This window comes from Ambystoma mexicanum, chromosome 11 (genome assembly GCF_040938575.1).
Source record: "Ambystoma mexicanum isolate Mex_15411 chromosome 11, UKY_AmexF1_1, whole genome shotgun sequence".
Taxonomy (NCBI): Eukaryota; Metazoa; Chordata; class Amphibia; order Caudata; family Ambystomatidae; genus Ambystoma; species Ambystoma mexicanum.
The window spans coordinates 883,586,452-883,611,353 of NC_090934.1; the positions used below are offsets into that span (position 1 = coordinate 883,586,452).

General features: G+C 46.3%; 1 protein-coding gene across 2 annotated transcripts in view; it reads right to left on the reverse strand.

Annotated features, from left to right (window-relative positions):
* Positions 1-878: 878 nt before the first annotated feature.
* SYT8 (synaptotagmin 8) overlaps positions 879-24,902 on the reverse strand; it is a 244,849-nt gene continuing 220,825 nt past the window's right edge. The window contains exons 5-9 of one of the 2 annotated variants that reach the window (XM_069623950.1): positions 19,601-19,768; positions 16,867-17,034; positions 15,643-15,760; positions 13,467-13,600; positions 879-3,945 (exon numbers count right to left, since the gene is read on the reverse strand). In XM_069623950.1, the coding sequence (XP_069480051.1) occupies positions 3,718-3,945; positions 13,467-13,600; positions 15,643-15,760; positions 16,867-17,034; positions 19,601-19,768 (816 nt within the window). In that variant the 3' untranslated portion in view covers positions 879-3,717. The remainder of the gene's footprint in view (positions 3,946-13,466; positions 13,601-15,642; positions 15,761-16,866; positions 17,035-19,600; positions 19,769-24,902) is intronic. The other variant, XM_069623949.1, reaches the window with a different exon arrangement.

The window sequence follows — 24,902 nt, forward strand, 5'->3', positions numbered from 1 at the left end:
AGGAAAAAGGAACCCATCTGCCTCCTGTTTGGATCTCGCTGTTTAGCTCACGCCTTTCAAGTGTCGATCTGCAGCTGTCTGTCTGGGGCACAGTCGGATCATTTGTGTGACGAATTACTTGGCAACCAGAGGAACAGGGACATGTCAGCAAAAGTAGGGAAACCGAAAAAGTACAAAAAACTAAATCAGTTCAAAAGGGAAGACCGAGGAGGTCAACTGAGCAAAAGGGGAGGCAGTGAGGAGGAGTATTCAAATCGAAGGGTCAAGGAAGTCAGTCGATATGACCCCTCTGCTCCATGCTCCACTCTGGGTACCCCAAATAGACTTCATGAAATGCAAATGGTTTTCATCACATGCAGTATAAGTCGCATAAGAAAAAAACTGAAACCTAAAAAGTGTTTCTGCTGGGGCAGCAGGAACTGCTAAAAACAATTCATGATGCTTCTTGGCAATCTCCCTGGTAAAGGAATCCACCCCCCCCCCTCCCAGCATCCTGGCTTTCCAGAAAACCATTGAAAATCCTTCTCTTCATGTCATGCTCCGGGTGGCTAGCTGTGTCGACTGACCGACTGCCCCTACGGCTGCTATGCAAGTACGACACATGAAATAAAGTGTGTATTTCTTGCTAGAAAGAATGGCTATCTTAGAAGAAAACATGCCTTGAAAACACGTGTCAAAACATCGAGGTTTAATACTGGAAGAGTGACAATGCTAGGGAAGCCTGGGAGGCTAGCAAAAAAGGAAAGTGTTCTCTCCATAGACTGTGGACGTGTGCAGGCGCTTTAAGTTGATACGTCTCACAAGGCGCTTCAGTGACGGATGTCTCTGCAGAACGAGAGTGGGTTCCCTTCGAAAATAACAACTTCGAATTCCTGTAGTCAGAGCGGATAACCAAGGTTTATTTTGCCTTTGCAAACAATTTCAAAATTGATAAATGACCAGTGCCATTGGGTGCTGGATGCATCATTTGAACCCAATTAAGAGTGACAAAAAAGCAAACACATAATGAAGGCTGCACGTCAAGTGCCAATCTTAAAAGCATGGGGCAAGACTAGTCTACACTCTCAGTAACTGGTACAGTCTGTGCCATTCGCTCGTCGGCGTTTCCTAAGGCAAAATCGTGACGTAGACCTCCTTGTTCCTTGGCGGTCAAGCATCACCGTCGTTACGTCGTGACGTTTCTGCGTGCTCCTTGGCGGTCGAGCGTGAGTGCTCAACATTGCCACTGTGAGGCACTCTGTGGGTTCTAAAATGGCGGGAGTGTTTTTCTTGTGAGGCAGAATCATCCTTCATGTCAAAGGTTTGAAACGTAAAAGTGAGCAAAGGTTTGAAGAAATAAAGCAACCAATTTGTAATAATGAAGGGAAAATGGCCATGATATTGTAAAGAGGCAGTGGAGAGGTGCCAATACATTTTCATATTAAAAAGACTATTTTTTTTATTGAAAACAGGCCGAAGGTCACATAGTTCAGGGCCCAGAGCTGGTATGGGTCCACAGGTAAAAAGGAGGTAACGGGGTCCAATGTTGTAATGGTAAAATAACTTACGACTGCAGGGCGCGCAACATGAATTAGTAGATAGGAGATAAAGAATTGCACAGACGAATGCCAGTGGGGCAGAAGAAGGAAACCTCTTTAGAGACAACACAAAAAAAGGAAATACACCATGAAAATAATTATTCTCAAACTTACATTTTCAAACTTAAGCCGAAAGCAATCTAACATGTATAAAAAGTATTATTTTCCAACTTTAATTTCGAATGTAATGTTCAGGCCTTGAAAACTCAAAGTCTGAAACACCAAACTGAAGAGCCATGGTTAGTTGGCATTTCTCTACTGATGTAGGGATCAAGCCGGCTCTTGAGGAAGGCTTCACATCACTTATGAACCGCTGCCGCATTTTACATTCTGCTTTTCTATCTGCATCTATAAGTGGGCTAGTGATTTGGAATCAGCACCAGACACATCATTTGGAAATCAGCCACCATGTCAAAGCAATACACACCCACCTACGCATTGTTGCGTGGGAGTATTTGATATCGCACACTAGCTCCAGCCAAGCGTTGCTTGCTGACAGCTCTTCTACACTTCTGGATCAATGGGACGTTTATCGAGATACCCTCGTCAATTAATGTTCCTAATGGCTATGCACATCAGGGAAGGACAATGCACTGCAAGGGAGCAGGTCCTGTGGCATCCTGAGGGCTGAAGCAGTTGAACCCCTCCCTAGTGCTAAACATTCTGACGATCGCCACAAGGGAGTATACCATAGCCTATCCCTGCAGCGCAGAGGCTCGGAACCACTCTTACAGGCCTAATGCACCTTACCATCTTTCCAGGGCTTAGGCCCACCACAAAGCCCAAAGTTTCACTTCATATCTCCAAGGGTGAAAATGTAGACCGCCTTTCCACTGATGTACATCCAGACCAAATCTTAGGGCCTAAAGTTCAACATCAACTGCCAGTGCCCAAGTCACAGACCACTCTCCCAGGCTTAAAAAACTAGCCCCCTGACCTCCCCAGAGCCCTAACAGTGAAGGGCACACCCCAGGGCTCATGTGCTAGATCATACCATCATGGCTGAATTTGTAGACTGCCTTTCCACTGCTGTGCATCCAGACCAAACCTTAGGGTCTAAACTTCAACATCAACTGTCAGTACCAAGTCAAAGACCACTCTCCCAGTCTTCACAAACTAGCCCCCCCCAGAGCCATAACAGTGAAGGCCACACCTGCAGGGCTCATGTGCTATATCATACCATCATGGCTGAAGTTGTAGACCGCCTTTTCACTGCTGTACATCCAGACCAAACCTTAGGAAGTTTAACATGAACTGCCAGTGCTCAAGACCCAGACCACTCTCCCAGGCTTGAAAAACGAGCCCCTCAGCCCAGAGCCCTAACAGTGAAGGGCACACACCCGGGGCACATGTGCTAGATCATACCATCATGGCTGAATGTGTAGACCACATCCCTAGGTCAGATGTTATATACCGTCTCTTCAAGAAGAAATGTTTCAGATTATTGTCCCATGTTTGGCAATACAGACCATCTTTTCAGCCTGAGATTCCAGACCATCCCGGCAGGGCTGACACGATGCCAGTGGTTATGAGTTATTTATTCAAAACCCTATATCCACCACTCTTCAGTATTGTGCAAAATCATCCTTTGTGGCCCAAAGTTTCAGATAATCCATCACGAATGTAGTTCCAGATCCTCAACCCGGGCTGAAGTGAAAGCCAAGCCTCCTGTTCTCAGGTTCCATGCAGGGATGGGCTTGCTGAGTCAGCCACCGGCATGACCGAGCACTTCCTGTGGGTCTGATGGAAGCGGGCAGCCGCCTCTAGCTGAAGTGGGGTCTCATCATATTTCTCATCTTCCATTTGGAAGCCCTTTATTTAGAATGATGGCGTGTTTGCGAGTTTGTAGAAAATGAATGCAGGCTCTCGCACAACATCACCCCTGCCGTCTAAACAGGAAACTAACCCCAGCCTCGTCCAAGCTCCTCCCCCATAGCCCAATCATGTAGAATATGCCAATTGTTCTTGATTCGTGAATATCTTGGTGAATCTTTTTCTTTTTCTTCGGATAATTGGGATCCAAATCTGTTCACAAAAAGGCAGGCAGACTCGTGGGTTATCCTTTTCTTTCAATGCATGTGCCCAGGCCCTGCCTTATTGCGGCCCTGCCACCTTCAGCAAAAAGGAAAATGGCGTTACCCTAGGTTAAAGGCAGCTTGAAGCGTGTCTTCAGGTCCAGGGCCTTGTTCACCTCACCCACGGGCTGAAGGCTGTGCCACTGGGCCATGGGCCGTCGCGGGTTAGCCAACATATCTGACCAGTGGCGCAATTGGTTGCCTGTAGCCTTGCAGCCAAGAAACACCTTCCCAATCTCCTCGTTCTTGGTCACCTTGTCATGGTCCCAGACCGAAATCACCAGGGCCACCTTCTGTGAAGGCAAGAAAGACAGTGCGTGAGTATGCGCTTTATGTTATGCTATACAAAAGACCTTCATGAACCGAGGTAGAATGGCCAGAAATGGAAAGAGGACGACCAGAAGAAGAGGGTGCAAGGAACGGGAGCCATATTGATTGTTATAATGAATGTTTGCAAGTGGGCCATTTCGATCCTGCTAAGTTTCTACATTGTACAAAAAATTATATTCTGAAACTTTTATGAAATTAGCAGCATTTTGTGAAAATAAAAACAATCATGAATCTGGACATTTAAGGCAAAATCGCTTTTGCACGATTCAACATCTGCAACAATATTGCATCATGTGCCTATCAAATTCACTTGTAAACACATCTGAAATTATATTTTGATGGAGAATGTCTGACCAAACACTGTAAAAAAACACACTTCCTCTTTAATTTGGACTATTAATTGTCGCTTACGACACCTATAGGCCAGAACTATTGCATCGGAGTGCAGATAGGGAGGAATGACATATGGGAGAGACACAGTGTCTGCAGGTGTTGTTTGGGTATGTGCCCACCCACTCCCTGCCTGTTGCCATCCCTATGTCCATTCCCACCCATTCCTGCCTCTGCCTACCCAACATACCTCCCTGTGGCAACCCTTTCAACTCGCTTTAATCCAGCCTGACCATCAAACTTTGCAAGCAAAGTGTCTGCCAATGTTCGTTCAAAGGATTCTTCTGATTTGATTGGAGTTGCTAACACTATTGGTGTAATCAAAATGTCTTACAAGGCCCGCCTTCAATAACTCGATTTACAAGCACTCAGCGTGTCCTTCAATGAAGTCCGGTTAAAAACAAGCATTTGCAAAGCCAACAGTTTTGGCTTGTGCATACATTGTAAGCTTTTGTTGGGCACTGCTATTAGATGCGTAGGATAGGTAGTGGCGAGAGCACTAGTAGAACAATGGATCCCTGCGCTGATCTTGTTCCATCTTCAATGGTTCGTCCTGCTGCCTGTCTGAGGGTTCCCATGGGACAATGCTCAAAAAGCCCCAAGTGATTAATTGTTGACAAGAAGCTGGGGTTCCAGAACCCTATCTGTAATGGCACTTGATTTCCAGAGCTGACACCCCCATTAGGGTAGTGCGTCTAGCACGAGCAAATGAGGAATCAAACCATTCACTTAGTGGTGTAGTGTGGATATTATTAGCATGAGATTGCTGCTGTTGTAAGAGCACTTATAGTGCCATTCACATGAAAAGAGCCGACACGTGTTTCGACCATAAGGTCTTTGTCAAGGCTGTGATATTGTGCCAAAGTGACATTACCAAGTGGTGTAGTGGTGGGTGGTGGTTTGCCGTGATAATGTGAGTTGCGACAAAACATAGTCAGAATACATGAAGGCATACAAATGGCATCCGCTGTAACTAAGAATCTTAAGTGGTTCTCAACAACAAATGCCGCTGTTTTCCATAAGTGTGCAACATGCACCGTGTGTCCCCAAGCGCTGAATGCTAAGTTGATTCATTTGAGTGAAACCCACAGCCACAAAGTCACCCAATTCATAAACTGTACAGCTAAGTTTGTTATCTATGTGATTAGCTGTACCTGCAATCGGAAATTTATCGGCAGCACCATCAGGGAAATAAGAACTAGAATCAGAGAACACCTGGGTCTGCTGAACTCACAAGACGTTAAGATATCCCCTGGCATCACATTGGCAGGTGAAACACCAACTTGACTGAAAAGAAGACATCCAATTTGTGGGACTGGAAATCATCAAAAGTGATCAGAGAGGTGGCAACAGGGAACGCAGACTTCATCAGCAGGAAGCCAAGCTCATCTGTAAATACAGAACTGTCAGCCTAGGCCTCAACTCCGACCACAAACTTAATGTCTTTCTTTGAAATCAACGTCCTCTTTATCTATGGTTTGATAGAAAACATTGGTCCCACTATCCACACTTGCAATGACTATGGGCCTCATTACACGTTGTGCGGTAAGGGAATACCGGTACCAGTAATGAATTACCGGTACCAGTAATTTCCCAAGCCAATCACGACCTGGACCCACCGCTATTAGCACACCCGTTAATTACGGTGCCACTAATAGCGGCAAGGCTGCGGGCGCGCGACCCCCATGCTGGAATTAGCGCCATGGCGCTAATACCAGGGCATCACAAGCCATGCGGACATGGCATTAGCGGCATGGAAAACACCTAAAAAACCCTTACCGGCATGGCGCAAATAACGGCATCCAAAAGCACCCGTTAAGAGACCTGAGCAGTGTACCCATCTGCCACAGGTGGACATAATCAGCACAGGTGTATGCAATGGAGACAGGCAGCACAAAAGAGCACACCACACCCCTTCCCATACCAAGATGGTCCCAATAGCAGCAGCATTACATGATGGGCTGGAGTACATGATAGCAGTGCAGCACCAACAACAACCGCCAGCACCAGAGGTGAGCCGTAACAGGTACCCATTCCTCACACCATACAGGCGATGCCAGCTATCCACTGAGGAGGTGGCTCCTAACCCCTGTACGGAACCCACAGAACCATCAGGAAGAGGACAACAATATTGCACATCCTTCCAATGACAGTGTTCCGCTGCCTAAGCGGCCTGGGTGTGGCACTCCTGTACGGCCGTGTCAAAGTGGCAAAGACAACCATGGCATGTGTAGAGCATCACAAATTGTGCATATGATGGAATGTGCCTATGCCACTTGAAATTGACATGCAACCACCAGAAGAGTATGATGTGGCTGGGGATGAGTGCGGGTGGAATGCCCCGGCAGGACATGAAAGAGGCAGTGCCAAGGAGGCACACGATGTGCATCAGCATCTGATTCTGGAATCTCATCAGGCTCCAAGGTGAAATAGCATGGACGTAGACGGGTATTGTTGCCCTGGTGCATGTTTCGAGGCCCACAAAGGACCCTGTCCACAATGAATGACACATACACAATAATGGAGACCACGCTTGGGTTTCAAACTCAGAACAGTGTATATTGAACATAATGTGATAAAAAGTGCATTACCCCAACTACACAAATACACCCTTACCCCACTCCCCCTCCCCCCTCAACACACCCAAATACACCCTTACCCCCCTCCCCCTCAACACACCCAAATACACCCTTACCCCCCTCCCCCCTCAACACTCCCATGTGAGTCTCATGGCGTGAATGTGTCCATCGCCACATGTGGCACCCGAATCTTGGTGACCCTATTTGCCAGTGCCTGCATCTTCATCTGGTGGTTGTGAAGCGGTGCGCCGCAGGTTCCGCATTGACCGGCGTAAGGGACTAGTATGACGTGAACTCCCAGACGAGGAGGGGCCTGGTTCTTCCTGGGCCGTGAGTGGGCACCGACGCTCAATTGCGTCTGCTATGCGGTTCATGGCCTGCCGCAATTGGGCCATTTCACTGCAGATTCGGTTGGTGCATGCCTCCATGCCCTCCCTCGTCTGCTGTGCAAGTGTAGCAATGTCCTCCCTCAGGCGGGCTATCTCAGCCACATGTTGCCCTACTAGGCCAGTTATCTCGGTCTGCCTCTGAAAGATGGACGAGAGGTCATGTCGCATGGTGGGTGCTGGTGGGATGGCTGATGCACCTGGATCCATTGCACTTTCATCAGGAGAGAATACCTGGGGGCTCCATGGCCCTTCAGGGGTGGGTGATTCTCCTTGACTACCCGGACCTAAAGAGAACCTCGGGCTTGCCAGTAAGGGGCTTGTTGGTCTGGGGCTCTGGCTTTCATCATCAATGGCAGGTGTTTCCACTGCATCTGAAGGTGGGGCAGTGGCTGCTGCCTCACCTGTTGAGCTGGTGGCAGCAGAGTGCATTTCCTCAATGCTGCCTTCACCTGCTGGGAGACACACTTCCGTGGGTGCCACAACGGGAGCAGGCATGGCAAGCAGGCAATAAATACGTCATGCCGTTCTATGCATTTAGGACCCTTTAGTGTGGATGCAGGTAATGGGGATGTTGGGTGGGTCATGCATGAATGGCTCTGTGTTGTACGCGTATGTGGTGATGCATGCATGTTTGTTTGTGGCTGGATCCACGGCATTCATATGGACACATGATTGGGGGGAACATCACACTTCACTGTGCATTGTTTGATGCATACACTCACCTTCATCGGACGAAATGGGCACGCCATGCTCCATTTGTCCAACTCCCTCGATGGATTCCACCCCGATAGTTGATGCACACGTCTCCTCCCACTGAGTGAGCTTGATTGGCGATTCACTGCCTCCTCCTGTGCCGTAGCCAGGTTGCAGTTAACGGATAGAATGTTCCGCACACGGAGCCGGAGGTCATCCCACCTCTTTCGGCAGTCTTTAACTGTGCGGGTTGTGGTGCCTACCGCGCTGATTATGCGGGCTACCTCTTCCCAGATGGCCTTCTTCTTCACAATGGTCTCCCGACGCATGTCGTTATTGAAGACCACCTGTGCATTTTCTGCTAGTGTCTGCATGAGCATAAGGAGCTCCTCCTTGCTAAATTTCTCCTTGCGTTGCCGCTCCGATGATTTTTTTAACGGCCTTGGGCATCTTTACGGTGTCCTTGGTGTATTTTCCAACGTGGTACCTGGTAAGGTGTCCTGGATAAGGAGGATGGCAATGGATTGTGTTTTTGAAGATGACCGCCATGCTCTTTCCCGTTCCGGTGCGATGACGCTATTTCCGGTTTCGCAAAATTACGGTAACCGCTATTTGCGAAGACCGCTATTTGCATGTGGCGGCAGGTCGGAAGTGCTAACAGCGCTTTCGACGATGCCGTTAAGGGACTTTTTGGGGACTTTTGCGGCATGGCGGTAGGCTCATTACCGGCATGGCGGTAGGCTCGTGCCCGCGATCTCGTAATGGCACGCAATTTGCGGCCTCTTGCGAGGGCGGACATGCTAATTACGCCATGCCGGTAATTGGCGAATTTTACCGCCTACCGTGTAATGAGGCCCTATGTAATATAGATGAGTGTCCTTTTGCATGTTACAATAGATTCCATTTTCGGTTACCAGCAATCTATGCAATTAATCCACCCATTGATGAATAAGGACCCACATCCCTGAGCCGGAGGTCAAGATTTCTCCTTGACTCTAACCCACTGTGTATATGTGGCTGTCACAAACCATCGGTCCCCTATGTTGACTTTACCCACGCACTAACGTGCAATGACTATGCACCAATCTATATGAATTTCATTGTGTATGTCAAAATAAATTGCATTGTGTTACCATGAATTCGTGAGATTCCAAGTAATTCATCCTCCTGCCACATACTTTACAACACCATGCTCTAAAGGTCGCCTAATGTGCCTGGCATACCCTCCTTCAATTATTGTGAGGCATCCCATTACCTAAACTGCCCCCCACCACTCAACAAACACCCCCCCCTTCCTTTGCCCATCAGCAATCACCCTCCAATTCCAATATGACACATGAGGGCAAGAAGTACAGGACTTTACACGTCCAACTCATCCCTGCTACCCCGAGTGCAGACTACCTTGTCATTATCAGTCTCTCTTCCATTCCAAGCATGCTTCCACCCCCCTAACCCTGCTCCCACAAGCTCCCCTGTCCCATCGCCCCTTAGGGCAACTTTCACTAAGTGAAGCTATCTTTTGCAGGCATTCAAACTGCAATCATAACTGCAAATTTTGTGAGGTAAAAATATGAATGTTGCCCTATTCTAACAATGACACTACAAGGTTACCTCTAACCCTCAAAGTAAGCTGCTCTGCTTTTAATTTACACTGCCTAAGGCAAACTGCTTGACTCCAAAGCACCACCTGAATATCCTGGAACCTAGTTTAAACATGAAGCGAGGCACACACTGCACATTGCAGCATATGAAAATCTCATTCAACACATCGATATCCTTTTTACTTTAGGCAGGTGACGCTTAACAACACCTATATGCTGACTATTTAGGCAATATGACCCGAGGATGGGGGACATTACCAGTTGGCTAATGCCACCAGGGCTATACTTAGAAGCCTGAGTGAAGCAATGATTTTAACGGAGCCCGGGTGGGGGGGGCATCACCCTACTGGTAATGCACCCCCTCTGAGAGTCACATCGCCATTAGCACCCCGGCCTATCAGAGTAGGGTACTAATGGTCTTTTTTTTTTTTGGTTGCGAGATGCGTCGCCTTTCGCAATCGAAAATAACTAAAAATAAATGGCTGTTGCGAACTGGAAAACGTAGTCCGTTTTCCCTATCCATGGTGGCCATGGTAAACAAAGAAAATGGCCACCATGGAATGGAAGAAGCAACTACATGTAGTCCCTTCTCCCTTTCCATTGCTGCTATTCAATCAAATGAAAAAAAAGGTAAACAAAAAAAAATGGCATGGAACAGGGAGAAGGGACTATGCATAGTCCCTTCTCCCTATCCGTGGCGCATGACTAAATAATTATAAACGTGGAAGAATGAAGAGGGACGGTGCAAGACAGACACTGCCACATGTGCGGGCTTACCACAAGGTAAGGCTCGCAAATGCAAAAATCGGTGCTTTCGTATCATTATTATGGCACTAATGAATTGTAATACAGCAAGGAGGGTGAATGTATGTGTGGTAGGACACATAGCTTGTGGTTGTTGATTGGTGATTTACCCACCCATTGGCTGGCCATGGCTCAGCTAATGCCCATGGCATGGCCTTTCCCTTGCAGTACCTGCCCCTCCCCGCCCAAAACACATCCTCTTTGGAAGGGATCTCTTTGAACTAGCTCATCAAGCAGCAACACCAAACATACTGCTGTGAACGGGCTAAAAGTGTTACTTTAAAGCAGTTTGCTGAAAGTTAAGGGCTCCATTTCAGTTGTAAATGAACCACTGGTGTAAAAATTGTCTTGACCAAACGTGCCATTAGCCATTTTATTTATATCTGTTCCTAGCAATAATGTCCTATAAAAGTATTGACAAATCCAACAGTTTTGGGTAATCACAATTTTCCGGATGATGTATTATTATGGCCATAAAGTACCATTAGGAAGTACCATTGTGGCGCTGCCTGGCAAATGTCTATCTATGCCTACACAAAAATCAAAACAGTTGGCTTTGCCAATGCTTGATAACAAATAATCTGTACATTATTGGAAGGCCTGGTTGAGAAAGACAACCGTTGCACTGCTTGGTCCTCTGTATGTTTGAGTGATAGGTGCATGAGCAGTACTCTTATATTCATTAATGAATAGTAGAGAAGGTAGCCATTTTCTTTACAAATACACACATCTTTTCAGCTCCCCTGGCATCAGTTCTTTCTGAAGGATCTGCCCCGTCAGCCCACCCTCCATTAGAGGAGTCACAAGGGAACCCATAGAGTGGGACTGACGGAACATCCCCCTGACCTATACCTGGCACTATCCACTGTAGAGCGTGGCCAGCAGATGGGCCTAGTGGGTGGTCCCACGGTTTAAGGTGGTCTCTGGCAGGCTGCCACCTCTCCCCCCCCCCTCCTCCCACGCCAGGGTACACAACAAATCCCTTTTTTTCTTCTTCACACCCTACCTAGCAAATACTATCTACATCCCCCTACCTAATCCTCTAACCAGTTCTAATCCCTTACTTAACTACAAACATGCACTTTACCCAATAACTATGACTATACATACTATAACAATAAACAAACACCTTTATAAACTTTTAAATATACCACAAACAAAATATGACATATTATATTACATATGGTTGACTACTAAAGTCAGCCATCCCTTCTCAGTACCGGTGTGGTGTCGTCTCTGATGGTTGGGGTCTTCCCCATGATGGAAAGTGGGGCTGCTGTTCCTTTCCCAGTTTTCAGTCTTTTTGTTGGTGGTGCCCCTCCTTCACTTCATGTGGTTCACCTGCGCTTATTACTCTTCTGAATGACCCTGTGCACATGGGGCCACTCGATCACCGCACTCAGCCCCCACCTTAAAATTGTTCCTAGACGGCCATGTCAGCCACGTGGGGCTGCCTATGCACTGCCGTACTGTCCTGCGCCATATTTTGTGGTGCTCTTTGATCTTTATTGGAGGCCTCATAGCTTGGGGGACACAGCTCGTTGTAACCTCTGCATGTTTACTGCTCTTCAGCAGCCCCTATACACTGGCCGGGGCGGCCTGTAGCGCCTCCACGATGCATATCGTCTTCAGGCGGTGTGCCCATTGCTTTGGGGATGCTGGCCAACACCTCTCTTCACTGTGACTGTGTGACACTAGGGGACGGGCCTACCTGTCTTCCGGGAGCTTTAGCCAGAGTGCTGGAGCTCCCTCCGCCTTCACCCGGGCCTGCACAGACGGTGTGGCCTGAGACTTCTCTTCACCTGGCTGCACCGACGAAGCGGTCTGGAACTCGATCTCCACCATCCCACCTGATGAGACCGGAAAACATATGCTGATCTTCCCGCTCTTCACCTCCCAGGCCACACCTGGCATTCGGGGTCCGGAAGCACTTTTTCTTCAGTGGGTGCCCCATTTGGTCCCAGAGCGGGCTGACAAGGGGCATGGCCGGGGTGGCACACACATTCAGCCCAGACGCTCTCGTATTTAACCTGGGCCACCCCACGCATGCGGTCTGGGGCCTTTTAGGATGGCCGGTCCTGTCGGCCGGTGAACCAACAGTCCCCATGGCTCTGTGGATGCCCAGTCTGCCCCGGTCAGGCAATCTGGGTGCACAGTAGATACTGGATTGGCCCACACATGTGGCCCGGTTCAATTAGGTCTTTAGGCACCGGGGGGGGGGGGGGGGCTACTCGAGGCTAAGGGCCACCAGACAACTAAGCTACATTGCCTTCTTTACCCTTCTCTCTCCCTTTTCAACCAATGGTTCCTTTTAGAATCCCCTCTTCCCTGCCCAACCCCTTCTTGGGGTGAGGGAGCTCTGTCCTTTGTACTTCCTTTCTTTTCCAGATTCCATCCAGCCCCAAGGTGAGCTGGATGGTTCAGTCCAGGTAAGGCTTTTCTTTCTAAGTAAAACACAAATGCTACACAACACATTATATTAAAACTACCAGATGAAATACAATATTTTCTCTGCACTCTGTTGTCTGTGTCTTTATTTCTATTTTTCCCTCAGGAGACAGGTAGGTAGCCCTGCCTAGGGGCCCACTTTGGCCACGGTTTACAGCACTATATGATGGGACGCTTGTGAACTTTGTAAAACAGGATGTACCAACTACTCTTCTCTGAGTTCTTCTGTGCATGCCCCATCAGGCGTAATTTGCTCTTGAGCCGACAAGAATGCGCAGTTCAATTTGCACACAAACAGCACAAATTGTGGATGTGCAAATGCCCTCTCTGCATCACTCTGGATGCAAATTGCACACATTTTCCTTGACGTTCACTCACACTAGTTGGAGAATCCTTTTGTGAATCTGGGTCTAAGGTCCTACAATATTTGTACAGTGTCATGTGCAGACCACCACCCCTGAAACTGTCTGGCAAACAGAACCAGAGTACATCAAGACACATTGACTTCGTCCCGCTGTAAACTTCCTGCAGCCCCGCCCACTGCATTTAGGCTCACACATGGGGGAATTCGGGTTCTCACCTGGATTTCTTCAAATGTCACCTCGAAATTGAAGGACTCGTTGAAGTATGGACTCAGGGTGTTCTTCTTCACCGTGGTCTTCTTCTTCTTCCACTTCTTCTTGTTTAGGATGAGCTGCACCTTAACGTAGGGATCTGCGTTGTAAAGCGAGAGATAGAGAAAGAAGCAAAGTGAGAGAAAGTGAGACCACGGGGAGAGGAAGCGGCTAGTCGCAGGAAGGTTAGGAGCATGCGCTAGCAATTTACGCATGCTCGACGTACTTGAGCTGAACCTCAGAAATTAATGAAGGGAGCAATGCGACCAGAGCGGTGCTCGGTGGTGTTACTCAAAAGGCTAGCATGATAGCAGGTTACACATTTCAGAAAAACAGTAGCTAATGCAGCGCCAAGGGATGGTGCAGCAGATTATGTATGATTCTGAGAATGGATTTCGAAGCCCTATATTTACACACTGCAGCAGAGGCATGGGAGCCATTTTACAGATGGCGAGGAGGCCCACAGAATAATGTGTGATAGTTGCCTGTTATACACTTGCGAAATGAGTGTTGAGTAGCAGGGGCCACATGAAACAACACAGGGCAGTGTGCCTGGAATGTCAGGTTGTGTATGGCAAGCGAGCGCACAGCTCAAAAGTCATCAGGGCCTGTTATAGGCTGCGTAGGGAATGTTGAGCACAAGTGGTCCATAAGTCTCTCAATTCTCAATACACCTCTTTCCAAATCGACCAGTGTGTGATCCCCGTCTCATCAACAGTAAAGGCAGTCACCGACGCCTCTCTTACCCTATCTAGACAAGTGAGCACCATTGCATCCTCAGCAGCTTACGCTACCTAAGTCCTCAATGCAGCCAGACCCTTCCTCTCACAGAGCAACTTTCTCACCATCGTCCGGGGGCTGTCATTGGTTCAAAGCTAGACTACTGGATTGTCCTCTTTACAGGCATGTCCGCCAGCAACACCAGAAAACTGCAAACTATTCAAAGCAACGCCTTGAGAGCAGCCCTAAACATCCCAAAATGGGGACACATCTCCAATGCCGGAAGGGAAGTGGCTGCCCATCCAGGAATGGATCCATTTAAAAACCTTGTCCATTGGCCAGAAGTACAGCACCTCCATAGATCACTCATAAAGTCACTAAAGCCAATTCCACTAGACCTACTAGGACCCCCTTACTCAGACCTACTGCTTGTGCCAAAAGTAAGAAGATGTAGAGCTGGAGGCGCCAGCTTTCCCTATTGCACAGCCAAACTCTGGAATGACCTCATCCTTCCCCAAGGGCTGAAAAATCCTTCTGGGTCTTTTGAAAAGCCCTCAAAATACAGCTCTTGACATAACCTCCCCTCCCTTACCACCTTCTCTACTACCTCTTGCCTCCCTTCCTCGGTATGCTCAGAATGACTAATATGTATGCAACCCTATTCAGTGTGCATCCAGTGTATCCATACGTATACCTCTCCCTGCCCTTCCACCTATACCCTACTGTCTGACTAATTGTGCTCCCCCACACCTGCCCCTGACTTGTATGTGCAACAGCACCTCAATGCCTCGGGTTGTATGCGCGCCTTACAAATGAAATAAATAAAGCACCCCAAGGAGGGGGTGGTTATATGGAGATGAAAGGATCAGGTAGGTTTTGCTGGCTTTATGAAAAACATTTGTGTGGGGCACGGCAGATATGTATGGGGAGATAGTCTGATCGATGGATAAGAAGTGTTTACTCCCCCTGCCCCGCAAACGTTGCCCCTTGGCTTCAAGATGTCGGGAGTTTTGAGTTAGTGGGGGGCAGTAAGTGTCTGTAGTATCTTTGGTTTCTGTCTTGGAAGTATGTTGTGTCGGTGCCTCCATGAAAGACCTCTGAAGCAGACTATCAGTAGCATGATTTGAAACATCAATAAATAAATACATGCATGATGACATATGTACGTGAGGCACAACACTTTGAATTTGATTCTAGCTTGGGAAGGGAGCCAGTCATCTCAAGTGAGTAAACATCCATGGTCCTCTTATCCACTGTCACACAGACATTAGAGATGCCCAGCTGTCTTCTGCAGCACTGTCAAGCTTGCATTTGGAGTTATCTGCAGAGAGTGCATTTGCATAGTCCAGTCAAGTAGCAGTGAAGAGTGGTGCATCAGACAGCTCTACCACTGCGGGCCGCAGGATACTCGCCAACGCTCACCTGAAAATCCATCCGAGTCCATCTTCTTGAGTTTCTTGGCCTCCAAGATGACCACAGTCAGCTTGCTGGTGCTGGGCACGTACCGCAGAGAGAAGCAGATATCCCCCAGGCGCTCTTGCTGCATTTTGGAATGAAGTCGACAAGAGCATGCAAGTCACAATTATGACACTCGACTAGTTTGATACCTGCCCACCCTTTCCAGAGACTCCACGACAGATTCCTGGAACAAATTGCCATTTGTCTGCACTATCCTAAAGGCTGTTTTAACCAGTTTTTGAGCCATGGGGAGAATGTTCCACAATGAACGTCCCTTGAACCAGATTTTGAAATGTACTCGTCCTGATTTAATTTATAATAAGTACACATCGTATTTGCTGAGCGATATCCATCAGACGTTCCCCCGAATATTTGCTAGGAAATAAAAGGCGCATTCAATAGTTGCACAGCCAGAGTACTGTTGAGTTTTGAGAAAACGTGTATCCCTAAAACAGAAGAGTACCAAGATGCTCCTAACCACAAAGGTATGAACAGCACTTCCTCTCAACTAACTCTTCATAGTCCGGATTACACAAAGTCTGGATATCTCATGTCTCAGGAAGATAGCTCAGGGGCAACGTGCTCGCCTTGGAAGCAAAACGGTACAAAGCAACACAGTTTCGATCCCAGGGTCCGTGCTAAAAAACCTATCATATCATATCATATATAATCGAGAAAAGAGAGGTGTTTAATACACTGGTCCCTTTACAGGCATAGATATCCTACTACCTACTTGAGCTTTAGTTTTAAAACGTTCGCTAGCAAAGACATTTCTAGTAACGAAATGTGATACGATATTTACGTCAAGATTAATTAGTTTGGAACCCTATAAAAGGGTGAGATTTCCAATTTAATAAACATATTATCATGTTTTTGTAAGGTAAGAAGGATACTATGGTGAAATAAACTAGGGAGAGGATCTCTATCCATTGCACTGTGTCAAATGTTCCAGTAATGGAATGTATCTAGTTACAGGATTCATTTTAGGCTGGATTACCAAAGAGTAAAGCAAAAAGAAGCCTAGTGTTCCACGGTAAATACAGGGAAGCCTATCCACTCTCAAAACCCCTGACCTGTCTGTGACAGATATAGGAACACTGAGCCTCCCTTCAGTCATGCTCGATGTGGTTGGCCTTGATAAGCAGAGAACCCTGTCTAAGAGCTGCCTACTTCCCTGGTGGGACTTACCTCAATCTTTGTGGACACACTGAGCTGCTGCCATTCCTCTATCACGTGTTGCAGGTCAATGTCGGCCAGCGGTAGGCGCAGTTCACCAATGGCATCGTGCTTCGAGAAGCGATTGAAGTCAAAAAGCTGTATCACAACTGTTGATTCCTTCTCTTCAGCCCTGGGGAGCTAGAAGGCAAATGTCAAAGAGGGGTATCATGTATGTGCGCGTGTTTCAATATTGAGAGAATGAATGGTCAGCCAGAGATGAAGCACTTAATGGGATATTATGAGACAGCTTTCACCTCTTATGATTATGGGCCACAACAGTGACATTTCAAGATATCATAAACTCTATAGACAACTGGATCATGAACAAATTAAATAAAAGGGACACATGGCGATTGCTGTAGATGACCTGATACTGTGCTTTATCTGAAAAGAAGTCAGGGAAATGGCTCCCTTGCGCGCCGATTCCCATATCTTGCACTTGATATCAACAAAGAGAGGGCTCTACAATCATTCCCTAATAAACACCAGATTAAACAGCCACACATATCCTCCATAGACCCAACAGGGGTCATTCATATGTTGGGGGCGTGACTTCTCCTTTGAGGGCCGTAAACTGCAGAAATGACATACTCTTGAGTTTTAGTGAGGAGGGGTTAAAAGGAAGACAAACCATAAAGGGCATGGGGTATCGAATTCTGGCAGATAGAGACGGTTACGTTAGGTATGATATCTGGATTGCGATGGACCATGTAAAAGAATCAGAGATCGCATAACTAATTCTCATAAGTATGGCAATGCACGGTCAAACAGTCCAGAAAAAGGAAGTTAAGAACTCATGATTGGTTATTGGCCTTGACGCTTTCAACATTATTTATTAGGCTTAATCAATTCAGAAGTGTTTTGACCCAATGCACCATCTCCTTTTGTTTCTATTTTAAAAGCGAATTTGAATCACAGCCTTTTTGCAAATATATATGTTTCTATAGATTTGTACGTAAAATTATCTCAATTTTTCCTACAAATTGACAATGCTAAATGATGAAATTCTGAATAATCCCATAGTTCCAAGACGGAGATGGTGCAATTTAATTGTGCACATTTTATTTTCATAATCCCCACTGAGTGAGGAACTAGTTGGTTGATCTCAATTTCCTCTTCACAGCACAATACATATTCAACATTATTTCAGTATGTTAAAATTATAAAATCTTTCTTTTCCCAACAGTAAACTGATCAGGCGGGACAGCAGTTCATAAACCTTTTGTCTCTGACTTCAATATCATTCTTTTGGAAATGTATTTTTAAACATGGGCCACTCCTCTCTCTGGTTGTTGAAATCATCATGTAAATTATTTAATGTTCTTAAAGTTGGCGCTTATGTCTTATCAGCACCCCCCCATAGTCATGCCAGTAATACATTAATTCGCAAAACACGTTGGATTTTGTTACTGCATAAGGATAGTGAAAGCGAGAACCAAAATCTGGATTGCATGCGTACATTAGTAAATGAAGATAGGCTGAAACATGTAATTTATATTAATGGTGTTTGGGGTTGCATGCATTGGAAAGAAGATGCAATCAACGAGTATCTTTCTCAGCATTTTAAAAAATAAGCATGAAGAATTACTTTCTCTGTGTATTGAAAGCTGTGTGGTTTTAAGAGTGTGGGGAAATTGATTATTCAAATGCACATATTTTGATGTTTATTGAAGTCCATTTGCAAATAAACAGATGGATACTTTACTTTAAAATTAATTGTTATCAGTGATGCATACACGAGAGATTTATGTTTACATAAATAATGACAGTCCATATACATGTAGATGTCATATTAATTGTATCTATTCTTAAGAAAGTGTTGATAGAGAATGGGTTAATGTACCGAACCCCCACGCACCAAGACCAAAGATTTCACTAATTAGTTAGCATCCCATCACCATTTTACATTTGTATGTGGACAGCTCCCTACAATTTCTTTTCAGGCATCACTATAAGGAATGAGTGACCAGTTAGAATTCTGCCTTACCTAGGCTTTTTTTCCATCATGCATACATCACACTGTAGTAAATGCAGAAAGTGCAAAATGTCACAGTGGGAGTTTGAAAACAGTGCAAATCCAGAATCATCACTTTAAGTACATATAACCCCTGAGCAGTAAAGGCCAAAAGTTGTTTGTCTGACATGTACACAAGTGTTCCTGTCAGACATGGGGCCTCATTACGAGTCCGGCGGTAACCTGCTGGTTTTTCCAGCTCGGTTATCGCCAGACTCGTATTACCATTCCGCCTCCGTGATTCCCGGAATTAACGGGGCATTACAACCCCGGTGACCCGGGAATTCCAGAGGCGGAATTGGTAAATCCCCATTCCCATTGAGTCCCATAGGACTCAATGGGAATGGGGACCATGGAAACACTGGCACCATCTCGTGATGGTGCCGGAGTTTCCACGTTCTCCTGCAGGCGGGCGGTGTTAAACCCGCCATGTCAGACCTGGCGGGAATGCACCTCCGTCTGCAGGACTCGAGATCACCTGGTATGGAAACAACGGTGACGGGGGTTTACCGCCACCGTTATTTCCATACCGGGTGACTCGTAATGAGGCGCATGGTCTTCGGCCCTACTGGAATTTCAGGGGATTTAGACATGTAACTCACACTGCCCTAGCCCTACAGGCATTTTAGCAGTGCTGCACTTACCGGAAAAGACCCACCTTATGCACCACCCACACCTCTGTAGCCTTACCGGAAAAGTGAACTTCTCGTTGAAGACAGGGTTCAATGTCTTGCGGTGGACCTTTGTCTCATATTTCTTCTGGAGATCAGTGGTGAGGAAAACGATGGCGTAAGGGTCCGAAGTGCCAGAAGTATCCATGGCCATGAGGTCCTGGGCCTCCTTCACTTCCACAGTTAGCTGTAGCCAGACAAGAGAAGGGAGCCAATCAACAGACAGTCGCCTACTATGGGTATAATGCCTGGAAAATGATAGTCCCAGTAGTTCACAGTCTAGCCAGCCTAGCCAGTTCTGAGAGCTGTGGCTATGCCTCATATGTCAAAGGTGTCCCGCAATATCCCACAGAGAGCATAGACAGAGGGATTCCTCCCATCTGAAACGTCCAATACATCCTGACCAGGGCGCTGTTATATCCCATAGTCATCACAATGGCATCACAACACCTCTTGGGTCTCAGGGAACTCAAACATTTAAGCCCCCCAAAACCAAATAAATGAAATAATCCAGGAATCTGAGATCCACCTCCTCACCCACCATTCAATGCCATCTCAGCCCTAAGGCTTGTTATGCCGCCCGAATAACAAACAAAAAAAGTCATTGGAACACTTGTGTACAGATGCGTTATAAATGACTTATCATATGATGTATATCATATCCCTTGAAAACCCCTTGTGCCCTACATCTGTAAAGGAATGAGAATAACACTTTTTTTTTTAATTATGGTGTTTTTGTTCCAAAATTTTTTCACAATCATTTAATTATTAACAAAACATCATATCACCATCAATTATTTCCAACAATGAAAAAAGGACATTATTGCCACTAAAAGTGCCTAACGGCATTTCCTTTAAAATACCGTAATGCAAATTGGCTTTAATATGAACATCAACCACAGAGTGCCCTCAGCTACTACACTGCTTCTAAGAGCACGATCATTCTTTGCCATAATTTGAAATGAGCCATGGTTAGATGGCTATTGTTATCCAGCAGACATCTCCTCTAAAAGGATCTGCCTTTTATTTTTTATTCAAATTATAAATGAAGTTGCCAAGATAGATCACGTATACATTTCCCAGCGTACCACAACATGTCAACATGTGATGGATAGACTCCGGTAGATGCTGAAACTTGGAGAATCTACAACCCCTTTCTTTAAGAGCCTTCCCAAGCCTCGGCCCCAAAACACCTAGCGTTGGTAGTTGGTTAATTCGTAAGAACATAATAAATCTTCTCAGGGCTGGGGCCGGGGATGTCGTCAGATATTTCTGTGGGCTCAAGTAAGTAATTCATCATTCTACAAAGTCATTATAGGTTTTCAATTCCACCACATGCGCGTGGTTTTGACCCCAATCCCATACTTTTGACTTATCTGTACAATCCTTTGTTAAGATGTGCTCTTCCTTCTCCCATGCCAGAGCCCATCCAAAATGCTCAAACAACTCCAAACACAATTGTTGGAATATCCCTAAACCAATTGGGTCTGCCTTTCTCATGACGCACCCCATAAGGCACAGAAGGAGGCATTCTGGCTCCATCATAGCTTGTATATAAAGGATACTGCACTGCAACAAACCTGACCACATAAAGAGGTTATACCTAGCTCTAGTCTCAGAGCTGTGAACTGGAGGCTCTGTCCATCCTTGTCGTTTAGTTTCTTTGTTTCTTCAGGACTCTCATTTAAATGGCCATCATATTGTCTTGTATGCAATCATGGTTTCCCCAATGGGTACTTTACCTACCATATTCTCTTAGCTATAGGTATTCTTATGGGTACTGCACATAGTCCACACTCTTCTCTGTGCTGGTTTACTTGTTCAGTATACGTCACATACTTTAGTTCATACGTTTCAGGTAATGTAGGCAGGGCAGTTGGAGTGGGGGGTACCTGGCTCCTCCTTTACAGCCGGAATGGGGCACAATGTGCCAGTCCAACTAGGGGTCTCCATATCCATTGCTCAAGAAGGTTTAAACATTCCAGCTTAAGATGATACATTACATCAAAACCATACGTGATAGCTGGTACAATACCGTGCATGTATATGGTAATAATGCCATTAGGGCTTTTATCCTCCCGTTTGATCAGTGAATTTTCTTACAATTACCACAAGGGCCTGAGAATTGTTCCATTTTGCGTGTTCCATTTCCTTAAGATTTACATCCTGACTTAAGAGTATACCCAAGTACTTATAATCAGCAACCCACCCAAGTCATACAAACATGTATTTCGTCTTATCGCAGTTTATTACGAGATTATTCCTGACTGCATATCTGGATAACTCGCTGGCGGTGCGGGTCAGTCCCACCTTAGTGTGGTCTAACAGGACCACATCATCTGCGTATGAGATCACACCAGAAGATCTCAGACCTAGGAAAGGCCCTTTTTGTGTATCAAGAAACAAATGGATGTGTGGTGTGCAATGTTTTTATTTTCACTATAATTATACATGAAACAACATTATAGACAGTTAAAGAACGAGTGAAGCTTTTTTGAACTGTGAAACTAAATCAGTCTTTTGGGTTGACAATTTGGAAATATTGGCTACTTGTCAACAACATAATCCATTTAAAAGCACACTGTAAAGCCCATACATCTCTTCTGGGCCAAGAATCCCAATTCCTCAAAGCAAAAAAGTGTTTCATATCAACCGTGGAAAACAATTGAATCGAGCAACACGTACTGCTGGAAACGACATGATATGACGAAGAGAAAGACTAAGGAGCTGCCTTTTCTAACGTTAATACAAAACCCTGCAACTCTCTGCAAACAGAAATTTGGATGATCCAGGACCACTTTGCATGCTGGCTCAAGAGGGAAATGACAAGCAAAATAAGGGTTCCATCAACTTGATATTCCTCAGGCCACCAAATGTCCCGTTACGCATCCCCACTTCCCGCAGCCAAGGCACTCTGGATAGGACCTCATGAGGAAAATGACTTTGTATACATCAGCCATGTTTGAAGACCTTAAAGCAGTGGTCTTCAGCCTGTGGCTCTCCAGATGTTTTGCACTAGAACTCCCATGATCTAAGCATTGCCTATGCTGGCTCGGGTTGATGGGTGTTGCCGTCCAAAACATCTGGAGAGCCAAAGGTTGAAGACCCCTGCCTTATAGAATGCTAGAAGGGCTCCAATAATCTGGGGCAGATTGCCTATTTAAGGGGAGAAGACCATCCCCTTAGTTGAATCATCTTCGGACATGAGAGAAAGGAGGATTTTGCTGGAACTTTATTGGGCTACAGGCTACCCAAAGTCCTCAGCCATTGAGACGAGGACAAAACTTTCCAAGAAAGGATCAAGACCTTTACCACCGGCCCACCACCTGCCTTCTCCCGAGACCACTGGGACCAAGGACTCTGCCTGCTGGATTCAGACTTGCAAGTGCTCACTCGCAACTTTCCTGGCCTGGCTGGATGGGGAGGTCAGGCAAAGGGTTTACCTGATCCCTTGAAACCCTTACTAGTCTTGGAGCAAACCCCAGGACAAGCAAACACGGCTGTGTCTCCTGCCTCCAACTGCTTGTGATCTGTGGCAACCAGGACATTGCCTGCCTGTCTGAAGCCTCTTTGTGCCATGTCCCACTCTCGTAGGTTCAACCACTATGTGTGTTGAACCTTGTCAACCTGCCCAGCCCACCAACCCGATGCTGAACCGGCACCTCGGTAAGCTCCCAGACTTTAAGATCAATGATGTCAAACTCAGAGAACAAGAATGAAAAGTATCTGCTGCGGTTCCATCCCCCGGGCTCGATTTTAAGGGCCCTCGTGACATTTAAGACCCCACTCCTTACCTTTCTAAAATGAATATACTATGAACTGAATATATCTATAAAGACTCTTGCCTCTCTTTCATCCCATAGGGCCTCTTTTATTCTAAGGTCTGCCTACTGGGTTGTTCGTGTTTTCAGGAGTTTGCTTGCAGTTGTAGTTTGATGGGAGTTCTGTATTTTTATAGAACGTTGGAGGTTTTATTTAGTACCACAGTTCTATGGCTGTTCAGGATGTTTCTGGTCTGGCTCACACATCCTGGGGAAGAGTACCGTCTGCACTTTGCCCATACCACCACAGGAGGCGAAGGAGGCATACCATTCATCTCTGCCTGTTTAACTTTTAAAATTGCAATCACTGCTGATTTAGTAGTAGTGTGGGGCTGAGTCGGAGTTTCAAACACTTCCCAGCTCAGTACTCCTGCAGAGCAGTAGTCATTTTGCAACAACCATCCTTCCCCCCTCTGTTTTAAGTCCACCAAGGTGTCTGGAAACCATGCCAATGGCCGGGGTGCACGGTTTAAATCCCAGTAACATTACAACATATAACAAGACATATAACATGGGTTGTCTGTCAGCACCAACTAGAAGTTGGAAAATAGAAAAATTGAGTTAGGTGCAAGTAAAAGATGTGCGTTGTAAGCACAAGCTGCACACTATCTCCGTTGGTTAATAATATGGAAACATAATAGCTAGGATCCGGTAGGAAGAACAGGGACTACATTTCCGTAGACCACTTGGAAAGCTTACCACGTCTTTCTATTTGTTTTCAAAATGCATGTTTTAAATAATAAACGGAAGTGGAAAAGTAGGAGGAAGGTCGTATATGTGGCTGGAAATCAAATATGGCTACCTGCTTGCTGGTATCCATGGTCTTGCCCCAGTTTTACTGAAGTGGATCTTTCTCCCAGGCAAAGTGGCGTTTGCCACTTTCTCTTCTTCATCATCTTCCGGCCAGCTCACTGGGCCAGTGCAAGGCTTCCTTGAAATGGGCAGAGCTATCTGGCTTGTCAATCCAGTTATGAATGTATGTCCTGGGTCAGCTGATGCAAGCTGGTGCACTACCCAGGGTTAAAGAAAACACGTCTTCAACACACAAAGAACACGCTGTATCAGTCACAGGTCAGACAAGAAGTACAGGGGTGCAACCTCACAAATTCAATCCTGCTGCTGACAGCTAGTATGCCGAATGAACCCCAAGTCAGGTGAGAATGTCTGTTGGGAGACATGAACAGGTGGGAGGGCTCCTCCAAACAAGCCGAGGCAGAGATGTTCTCCATGAACACTCGCCTCTGAAGAATACAGGATACAGGGCGAAAGTGGAATGAGGAAGGAGAAAAAGCGAGTGTCCAAGGAAGGCCAGAGAGCAGATGGTTGAATCCCATTTGTCCTTTAATGCTCTCACACCAACCCTGTTCTCCTCCTCTTCCCTCTTCTCTTTCCTGCCTGTCCTCGCCCTCGCCCTGCCTGTCCTCGCCCTGCCTGTCCTCGCCCTGCCTGTCCTTTGCATCATGCATTCTGAAGCACCTCACCGGGTTCTAGAATGTGAGA